The 10,952-nt window shown below is 36.6% G+C and overlaps 2 protein-coding genes across 3 annotated transcripts in view; one reads left to right on the forward strand and one right to left on the reverse strand.

The window, feature by feature from the left end:
* LOC107740844 (tripartite motif-containing protein 65-like) overlaps window positions 1-5,096 on the forward strand; it is a 5,786-nt gene extending 690 nt beyond the window's left edge. For both annotated transcript variants that reach the window (XM_016553368.1, XM_016553369.1), the window contains exons 2-7: window positions 145-576; window positions 1,032-1,127; window positions 1,921-2,151; window positions 2,596-2,764; window positions 4,078-4,167; window positions 4,263-5,096. In XM_016553368.1, the coding sequence (XP_016408854.1) occupies window positions 157-576; window positions 1,032-1,127; window positions 1,921-2,151; window positions 2,596-2,764; window positions 4,078-4,167; window positions 4,263-4,807 (1,551 nt within the window). In that variant the 5' untranslated portion in view covers window positions 145-156 and the 3' untranslated portion in view covers window positions 4,808-5,096. The remainder of the gene's footprint in view (window positions 1-144; window positions 577-1,031; window positions 1,128-1,920; window positions 2,152-2,595; window positions 2,765-4,077; window positions 4,168-4,262) is intronic.
* A 3,491-nt stretch (window positions 5,097-8,587) lies between these two features.
* LOC107740862 (WW domain-binding protein 2-like) overlaps window positions 8,588-10,952 on the reverse strand; it is a 3,712-nt gene continuing 1,347 nt past the window's right edge. Inside the window, exons 2-7 of the mRNA XM_016553386.1 lie at window positions 10,417-10,525; window positions 10,009-10,144; window positions 9,496-9,588; window positions 9,241-9,390; window positions 8,750-8,869; window positions 8,588-8,673 (exon numbers count right to left, since the gene is read on the reverse strand). Coding sequence (XP_016408872.1) covers window positions 8,588-8,673; window positions 8,750-8,869; window positions 9,241-9,390; window positions 9,496-9,588; window positions 10,009-10,144; window positions 10,417-10,525 — 694 coding nt within the window. The remainder of the gene's footprint in view (window positions 8,674-8,749; window positions 8,870-9,240; window positions 9,391-9,495; window positions 9,589-10,008; window positions 10,145-10,416; window positions 10,526-10,952) is intronic.

Raw genomic sequence — 10,952 nt, forward strand, 5'->3', positions numbered from 1 at the left:
TGTCTGTCTGTCTGTCTGTCCGTCCGTCCGTCCGTCCGTCCGTCCGTCCATCCGTCTATCGTATGTGTCTGTCTGTGACAACATGCCCCAATAGTGGTTTTCATTGACATTAACGTTGTTGCATCATGTATTTTGTACTTTCAGGTTTCCAGATTTATGATGGATGATCATATGCAGTGCACGATCTGCTTGGATCTATTTAAATGCCCCGTGACAATCCCATGCGGTCACACCTTCTGCAAGGCCTGCATCTCCAAATTCTGGGATGGCATGCACAAAGACTTCCACTGTCCTTTTTGTAAAAATTCCTTTGACACAAGGCCTGAGCTGAATCGCAACGTGTCTCTGTCGATGATAACGGAGATGCCCGCCACACACAGTCCAGCCAAGACAGATGTGAGTGCAGGAGCCTCCGTCCACACGGATCCGGAGCCAGAGCAGATCTGTGAGCGGCACCAGAAGCCTCTGGTCATCTACTGCAGGAACGACAGCATGTGTGTTTGTTATGAGTGCTCTGTGAACGAGTGCAAGGGCCATGATAAGATTTTGGTGGAAGAAGAACGGAAGAATAGAGAGGTAATATTGTATTTGACATACAAATGCTGTATAGTTTAAATAGTATATCATTATTTTTGCATTATAGTAATGAGAATTTGAGATGAAAATGTTTAATTTTTCAGTTTTTCAAATGTCCATTAATTTTCTTTATGCAATATATATATATATATATATATATATATATATATTTACATAGATTCTGCATCACAATCTTGATAATGTTTTTCTCTCCAAAAGTAAGAGTAACCACTTGGGGGGGAAGCCTTGTGTGCTCATTAGTAAAAAATAATCCTGAATGGTGGGCTTCTGTCCAAGAGCAATATACATACATATATTTCTTAATTTTATAGTGAAATATATTGACTGGTTTTGTGAGATTCTACCTGTATGTCATTGCTGACTTTTTTAAAGAATTTGTAGGAAAATGTTTGTACTTAGCACAACATTAATATTCTTATAATTTTTCTGTGCAGGCAGGATTGAAGAAAAAGAGTGCAGAATTCAAGAAACACCAGGAAAGCGCTGAGAGAAACCGCCTGGAGCTGATGGAGAACATGGAGAAAGTGAAGGCAAGACAGCATCATTACCCGCTTCATTAGGGACTTTATACAAAAATAAATATATGTCATATATATTCAAACCCATGTGACATTATAGTGACACTTTACAATAAAAAAAGAACAATATGTAATACACAATACACTAACATACAATATATAATAATACATAATTATATGTATTATAATGTAATATAACAATACGTATGTATTTCTATTAACTAACGTTAACAAAAAATTAATAAATACAGTAACAAATATATTGCTCATTGTTAGTTAATGCAGTAACTAACGTTAACTAATGGGACCTTAATGTAAAGTGTTAACAACATTATTTCATCCATGGACAACAAAAGGAGACATTTTGAGGAATATCCACATTGCTCTTTTTCATAAAATGAAAGCAGACAAGAGCTGTCATGCACAAATAAGGACTAAAATCACCATAAAATGATCATACGGTAATCGATACTACTACTGATCGATATTTAATAAACGCTTCCATTCTGCCAGATGGCTGGGATCTTATTCAGTTTAAACATGCAAAGACATGCAGGACCCAGTGCTGTTTGGCATTTTTTTAGACTAAATCTACACAAACTGATTCACACATTAATCCACTGCCAGGCCTCAATCCTAAAATCTTAAGTATTTGTTTATTTAAATCCAAACGGTGACTTTTTTTTTGGCCAGGCAGTGTATATGAGGGAATAGTCTTAAAGGATGCATACTGAATTAGAAAGCAGTAGCATCACTGCTCATGGCGTGTGTGTTTTAGCTTGTTGTTCTCTCTCTGCTCTGTCAGGTATCACTACAGCAGACGTCTCAGTGGGTGAACACCAAGTTCTCACAGCTGATAAAAGTGTTGGCAGAGAAACAGGAGGTGACACAGCTTTTTCTGGAGCAGCATCAGGAAGTGACACTGTTGCAGGCTCAGGAGAGGCTGGCTGTGCTGGAGGAGAGAGCGATGCAGCTCACAGCCCTTCAGGAGGAGATCAGCAGCCTGTGTTCCCTCCCTCCCTGCCAGCTCATCAAGGTTTCAGCAAGATTTGATTTGATTTAATTTAATTTAATTTAATTTAATTTAATTTAATAATTTAATTTAATTTAATTTAATTTTTGATATTATTTAATTTAATTTATATTTGTAATTTTTAAATTATTATTATTATTTTTTTTTTAGAAATGTGCACCACACACAAAAAAATTTATTAAATAAATAAATAAAACTGGCTTCATTTTTTTTTTTTATTAATTATTTTAACATTAATTCATGCTGTTATATAGAAAAAAATGTTTGTTGATGCTACTAAGATTGTTTTGGTTGGTAAAGTATTACTATTGTTATTATAGTGATATTAATTTATAATCATATTAACTATTAATTTTGATATGATTGTTTTAGAGTTTATTGTTAATGTTGTCACAGATGTGAATAGGTCTGATTTGTGTCTGTGCTCATGTTTGTGTGCTGATGCAGGACTCCAGGTTCATAAAGGTCCCACGCTTCAGTGACGTTCCTGTGGATGTGCATGTGAGCGTTCAGGAGAAGCTGACGCCCATCACAGACGTCCTGTCCCGCGTGTCCAAGCTGGTGTGTGAGGATCTGGAGAGAGCCGTACAGGTGTCCGGAGGACAGGATAAAGAGGGTGAGGAATGATCACAGTCTGTTCACTGACCGTCTGACGCTAAATGCACACAAAAATGGCTGTCTGAAATCACCTGTTTCAGTCTAATTATCTGCATTTTTTAAAATTTCCATGAGTCAGGACACATAGATTTCTTTTATCAGTCAGCCAGTAAACAAAGTTATGTTTGCAAGGTGCTGAGTGTTTGAGGTCAATCACTGGATTTGCCAAATTTAGTCAGATTTGTGGTATCAAATATTTACTGTGAAAAATAATCAGTGCTTGTTATTTTAGGATGGACTGAAGTTGTACACACATTTTCTGCCATTTTTTGAATATTTTTTTTCACAGCAGTCTGTTAATTAGTGTAATGTATAATCCAATTCAGATACACCTGCTCCTAAATGAAACATAAACACACACCCAAAAACACTTTATAAAGACTTTTATAAATCACTTTATAAAGAACAACCGATTATACCAATCTAGGAGTGGGCAATGTCAATATATACTCCATTTGATGAAAGCATGGTAATAACAAAAATGTACAAAAAGATAATGGTCCTTATGACAATTTTCAAAGTAATAGTATGGTAGACCTATCACTATTTTGATAAATGTAAATGTATTTATTTATATAAACTGTCATAAATGTTGCAAAATAACAATAAAGTATCATAAGGTATAGTAATTAAGTTTAAAACAGTAATACAAATACAAATTTATTTAAAATACAATTTTATGTACATTTTTTGGTCTAAAAATATTGTTTCATCCATATCTGTCAAGCATGTTTTATGTTTTCCGCCATATTTTCTGTGCAACCATTATTTGAATATTTTTTCCTACACTAGTCTATTAATTTATGTAATGTATAATCCATTTCAGAAAAAAAAAAACTGCCCATAAATGGAATGCAAACACAACAAATAAAACTATCAAAGATTATGCCAAACGATGGGTGGGTAATATAAGCAAAAAATGAATATCACAATATTTAAAAAAAAATCTTGGTGGATAACAATATACGCATTTTTATGAAAAAGTGATGCTAAAAAAAGATGTATTTAAAATATATTTAAAATAACATAAACAATTATTATTTACTTATTATATATTTTATTCTAAATATTTTTTAAATACACACTTTTCAAATATATATATATATTATGGTACTTATGCCATAGTCCTGTCAATTACATATTTTATTTAACCAATCATGAACTTTGCAAGGGAACAGTTTTATAAATAAATGATAATTATTTAAAATACTGTTTTTACTCTTTTTATTTATTTATTTTTTCTAAAAATCCTTTTTTCGTTGTTTCTCGTAGGCTCTCCTCAAGATAAGAGGCCAGTTCTGGCTGTTGTTCCCAGTCCTGCAACACCATCATATCCAGCAGAGATGGAGGGACTGAACGCATGTACGCTCATATCATATCATCACAGGATACTACAATGCTTTAGAGCCATCAGTAGTTTATTATTCTCATATGTTGCAATTCTTCTCTTCATCCAGACCGTTGCAACCTGACCTTTGACCCTCGCACCGCCAATGCTCACTTACGGCTCTCCCAGAGCAACAGGAGGGCGGAGCATCTGACATCGGGGCCCCGCCCCGTCCCGGCCGACGAGTCCCGCTTCGACCACACCTGGCAGGTGTTGTGTTTCCAGAGCTTCACTCACGGCCAGCACTACTGGGAGCTGGAGGTGTCCAAACCGTGGGCCTATGTGGGCGTGACGTACCCGAACATCCCGCGCAAGGAGAAGGGCAAGCGCTGCATGGTGGGGATGAACGAGCTGTCGTGGAGCCTGCAGCTGGATGAGCGGCAGCTGAGCGCGTGGCACGCCGGCTGCAAGGAGTCCGTCGCCGGCCAGCTGCAGCCGAATGCTCAGCCGCTGCGCATCGGGATGCTGCTGGACTACGAGGCCGGGACGCTGACGTACTACGCCGAGGGACAGGTCCGGCTGCACGCCTTCCACTGCGCCTTTACACAAGCACTGCTACCGGCCTGCTGGATAGGAGAGGGCGTCACCATTACACTCTGTGAACCGCGAGCATGAAAAGGTTTGATCCTGGGGAAATAGATGCATCATCCCTACTGTAGCTGAACCTGAGACGTGTGGCCTTCCTTTGCCATCATTTACTCCTGGTGTTTTTGAGCGGTGGTGAGATTTGACGAGCTCAGTATCTACTCTGGGATGGTTCGGGTTGATCTGTTGATCTGATAATTGTGTAAGGGCTGAAACATACTTCACGCAAGTATGTAGACGCAGATGCTCACACTTAAGTGAAATATGTAGTGAAATATTCATTGCAAGTATTTAAAATGAAAAATAATGTTTTAAAAGAAGTCTGTTATGCTCACAAATTCTGCATTGATTTGAATGTTGTGAAATATTACAATTTAAAATAATTATTTTTAAATATATTTCGTACATTCATATTAATCAGTATATGAGAATGATTTCTGAAGGATCATGTGACACTGAAGACTGGAGTAATGATGCTGAAAATTCAGCTTTGATCACAGGAATAAATTACATTTTAATATAAATTCAAATATAAAAGTTATTTTAAATTGTAATAATATTTAACTATTTTTATTGTTTTTGCTGTATTTTTGATCAAATAAATGCAGCCTTGATGAGCAGAAGAGACGTCTTTCAATAACTATTCCAAAACACACACACACACAGAACATCTGTGTTTGTGTACTTCATAAAGTGTGTTTCTGTCCTAAACTTTGCCATTCTTTCCTGTGGCCAAATGATAGCAGGTTACATGAACTTTTAAGAAGTTTTGAAGAGTTTGCATTGAGGGCCAGCTGTGCATTATTTCGTTTTTATGTTGTTTTTGAGTGAGATCAAAATTATTTTCTGCTGTATCCACTCTAGTATATGATTCCCATTTCTAGTTTTTAAATATTCAGAAACAGACCTGTTCGCCGGCAGTTTTAAAGTACAAACAGTTATGTTGTGTTCATTTCCGTCTTCTGTTTTCCTGTGCTGTTGGATTCTTGTTATAGTGATTTGTATTTTTACGTATTTCTACTGTATCAGTTTTAGTAGCATTTTGTTTATTTTTACAGAGTGTAACTACATCGTGGATGATGTGTCCATCAAATTGATCTTTTAACACTTCAGATATTGACATCTGTGATTATGAAATTAAATTTCATACTCTAAAACTCTAGTCATAAACTCTAATTTCATTATCATTGGTTGTGTTCAGAATAGCTTACTTGCATACTTCACAATATGTATCATTTAGGCCTACTAAACACTATTTTTATGCAATAGTAATGCTTTGCTTGCTATAGTAGGTTTATTATTTAATTTAGCAAGTGAAGTCCAGTTATCAAACAAATGATTGCATTTTTTAGTCGAATTTGGTCCAATTAGTCTAATCAAACCAGTCAAGAGGGAGATATTAAAAACAATCAAAGCTGATATTCCTCCTGGTTGCTTCATCACTTTTTAATTGGAAAGTTGAGCATGTCACATTATAGGTCAAAAAAGTTAGAATTGTGAGATCTAAAACTAGCAATTGTGAGAAAAAAAATCCGAATTTATACCTTTTTTTCCTCGCAATTGAAACTTTGAATTGAAAATTGAATTTTTTTTCTAATAATTCTGAATTTATATGTTGCGATTTTTTTCGCTTTTTTTCTGAATTGTGATTTAAAAAAGTCACAATTACCCTTTTTATTTTTTTATCCTGTGGCAGAAACAGGCTTCCTCTGCACTTTTTTTTTTGCATACTGTGCACAGTATAAATAATGCATACTGCAAATATAGAATTAGTATGCTATTCTGAACGATAGCCTTTCTATAAAGAGCCATTGAAAGTTTGAACACTGTGTGTGTTATATCTGAATATGGGATCATAATTATATGAAATCCATTCTTTTATAGCATACTTGAGGTCTGAGCTCACTTCTTTGAGCTGATTTTATGCACTAAAGAGTAGCAGGTGGAACTGTACCTAATATTGGGAGATTGTTTGATTTTTAGAAAAGCAATTTAATTTGCACAAGCAATCACAGCTGCAAGAGTGAAGGGACAACTGGAAAAGCACATTCTTTGGGAATAATGAAGTCATTTCGAATTGTGTCTGTATCTCCTGAGAGACTTTTATCAATGAATGTGAACTCATCTTGATGTTTGTCTGCTTTTGAAACCCTGTTCATCATGTACATGAATGATGAACACAAAACGTCCATAAATGAAATGCATCGTTCCACTTGTACAGGTTTACTTTAATAAAATACACTTTAAATAAGACAATGCAGTGAAGACCATGCGTAACTGATTAATTGTATAATTAAATAAATTAGGGAAAAATAGAATCAACAAACGCTGTCCAGGAGACTGAAGGTGCATGTGGGGTTAAAGTGCATCTTTAGTCTTAACTGCTGCTGCATGCTTCAGAGATGCCAAGACTAGTACACACTGCTGCAGAACACGTCTGAAACACGCTTCATCAGAATATACAACATGTAGTGTTTGTGAAGGTGATTTTACACAATGCTCAGTTAATTTGATTGCTTTTTTTGCTCTGGCAATGAAAATGATTGCAAAAGAAGCCAAAGTGGAATCAACCACTGCATGTTGCCGAGCAACAACAGACTAACAGCCTGTCCAATCAGAATCAAGAACCAGAACTAACTGTTGTATAAAACAGATTTGCAGCACATAAAGGTTTTAGTTAAAGGAATAGTTCACCAAAAAATGTAAATATACACACCCTCAGGCCGTCCAAGATGTAGATGAGTTTGTTTCTTCATCAGATTTGAAGAAATGTAGCATCACATGACTGTCTCACCAGTGGATCCTCTACAGTGAATGGGTGCCGTCAGAATGAGAGTCCAAACAGCTGATAAAAACCGTTGCTTCCGGCTAAAATATGAGTCCTCTATTCATAATATTGCTTTCTAGAGTGAAAAAGTCATCTTGTCTGAATTAGGAGAGAAATATATACAGATCAAGCACCGTTTACAAGCCAAAACAGCTCTAGACAAATATGTGGGTGGATTTTGATGGACTTTTTCACTGGAGGAAGCGTTATTATGGATTATGGACTAGAGGATCCATTGGTGAGACAGTCATGTAATGCTACATTTCTCCAAATCTGATGAAGAAACAAACTCATCTACATCTTGGATGGCCTGAGGCTGAGTACTCTTTCAGCAAATTTTAAATCCTTTAAGGCAGCGGTTCTCAATTCCAGTCCTCGCGTACCCCCGCTCTGCACATTTTGTATGTTTCTCTTATTGCTTCAGACGTTTGTTATATTTGACTGTAAGTGCCCTGCGAAGTGGACATTATCGGATATTCCTCCATGATTCCAGTTTGTAACAAGTGAGCAGTGACAGCCAACAATCTTTCATTTAATAACGTTGGATGCAGCAGTCGAGAATGAACAACGGCCGAAGCACTGTCCAAAACTCTTATGCAACTATCAAAATACTTCAAACCTCGTTCAATCGATCTATACAAAATCACTCATAAATGTCTCCTAAATGGACTATTTTTCAAATTTAGAAAAGCTCAATCAGCTAACAGTCGGTCCCTCTCATTCACCAGCTATGAATTCATGTGTGTCTCTCTCTGGTCCCTCTACATTGGCCAGAGCCCCCTACGGTATGCATTTGGTGGAATGTGCAGTAAAGGGGCGTTCGCATTTGATTTGCTGTGACTAAGCTTCCGGAAGTCTTTTGTTTTCAAAGACAGATTTAAAGGGATAGTTCACCTTCAGTTGCTGGTCCCCACTGACTTGCATAGTGTTTTTTTTTTTTTTTCTTCATACTATGGAAGTCAGTGGGGACCAGCCTTAGTTGGTTAACTCACCTCGGGCAGGTAGACCCGTGTCGGAGCAAACGTAGTCGCGCTGGAACTCGCTGCAGCTTCAGCTGCTTTTGCCTCCGCTAGAACAACAAACACAATCAATTTAAGACAGGAGTGACGTCTTGAACTATAAAGGAGTACAGTAGTGGCTCATACCTGCGGGGGTTCTGGGCAGGTCTGGGTCCGGAGGAGCGTGGTTCATCGGAGCTATATACGGCGGAGGAGGCATGTAGGCTGCTGGTCCATCAAAGCCAGGAGGGATGGGGTAAAATCCACCTACAGGACACAAATAAGTGAAAGTGTGGCCAAGTGTGGTGTCCCATACGCGGAATTTGTGCTCTGCATTTAACTCATCCAAGTACACACACACACACACAGCAGTGAGTAATGAACACACACCCGGAGCAGAGGGCAGCCATTTTTTCCTTTGGGAGGAAGAAAGAGAGCGTTGATCATTCACTCCCCCCACCTACAATCCCTGCCGGTACCGAGACTCGAACCCGCAACCTTTGGGTTACAAGTTCGACTCTCTAACCATTAGGCTACGACTGCTCCAAATAACAGCAGTTTAGTGTTTGAATGCAAGTTTAAATGTCAGTACATCGTTTACTCTGCACTATTTTGGACATAATATGTTGTGTTATAACCTGGAGGTGGAGGTCCAGGGTAGGCGTATCCAGGAGGAGGAGGTGTGGCCGAATACATGCCGTTAGCGGGAGGAGGTGGAGGGTAAGCGTACGCCCTGTTCGCCATGTAAGGACAACCGTAATTTACAGTCACCGGTTGCCCTCTGGATGCTGAAATGAATGAGAGAGACTGAAGGTAATGCTTCCACATCAAATCAACAACCTGATGCTAAAACATTTCTTTTTAAATCAAATGATGTTACTTTTAAAACGTACCCTGTGCCGCCACCTGTAGCATGTACTGTCCAAACTCAATCGCTCCTCCCGCAATAAAAATCAACTTGAAGGTTGCAGAACCTTCCCAACCACCTGCAGCAGTGATGGAAACACTCTTCAGTAAACTTTATTACTACGAGTACATTGTCTCTTCCCTTTTGATGTTCAGATTACACTAAACCTGGACTCTTCATATACTTTCTTCCAAGGACCAGACTATTCAAATGAAAACTCAAGGAGGGTCTTGATTCAGATCTGAGTACTTTTATTTGAAGCTGAACATGTTAACATGAAATTCAAAATTGAACACCCATAATACTGTGTTTTTTAACATGAATGCATAATATACAGTATATATATATTTTTTTTTAATAAAATATGTATTATTATATTAACACCAATATTGTGTAATATAAAGACGTGTCAATTGTTTTGAATTAATTACATGATATGAAAGTAAATTTATTGAATCAGTTGCAATTATTTGCATTATTCGAATTCGAGGTGTTTTACCTCCAGGCTCGGCGCTGATCATTCCCTTGATGTAGTTGGCACCAAGTACTGGCTGTTTGACCTCACAGGCCTTCATAAGATAAAACGGCATCATGAAAGATTGCAGAGGGTCCTTCCCTTTAGTCAAGAAGATCACCTAAAGATCAAACCACAGCAGTTCAAATGATGAACACATTCATTTACAAACCACTGAAAAAGACCTTATTGCACATTTCTAAATTTTATATATCACATGCATCATGTAGCCAATCAGGAGACAGACGATGCCCAAATCCATCAGGTTAATCATATTAAAAATATGTTTAAAGATAATGCACACTTTTATTATTTAATTGTTTCCTTGCTTTGTCCTTATCATCATTAAAAAAATAAGATGATGGTCTGAACTCCTCCTCTTGTATTATGTACCCTGTAAGGTGTCAGGTAAACGCTTCCCTTCTTGCTTTTTCTGAAGGCTTCTGGCAAGCGTTCTGTGTCACTGAACACCAGCTCCACATTCTCATATGACATCAAGACACTGCAGGAAAACAGATTTGGTTTATTACAGTCAGCACATTCTCTGCCAACACATCACTGACAAGGAACAAAGACTTTTGTTTATAAATGTAAAGAATACCAGCAATCAAAGAAAGTTGTCTCTTGTTATAATAATTCACTATTAATAATAATAATAAACAACAATAATAAAATACTACTATTATGAAATAAATAATGTAAAAATATGAAAAATAAATTAATATAAATAAAATATATATTATTACAATTTATAATGATATATACATTTAAGAAATAAAATAATAATAATATAATAATAATAATAATTGTCATTTTAAGTTGTAGTTATAAGAACATTTGTATCAATAATAATAATATTAATGAATATAATATAAATAAAAATAGAAATTATATAAATAAAAAATCAATAATATAAAAATGTAAAAGTA

This window comes from Sinocyclocheilus rhinocerous, unplaced genomic scaffold, assembly GCF_001515625.1.
Source record: "Sinocyclocheilus rhinocerous isolate Xijiao unplaced genomic scaffold, SAMN03320098_v1.1 scaffold1908, whole genome shotgun sequence".
NCBI classification, from domain to species: Eukaryota; Metazoa; Chordata; class Actinopteri; order Cypriniformes; family Cyprinidae; genus Sinocyclocheilus; species Sinocyclocheilus rhinocerous.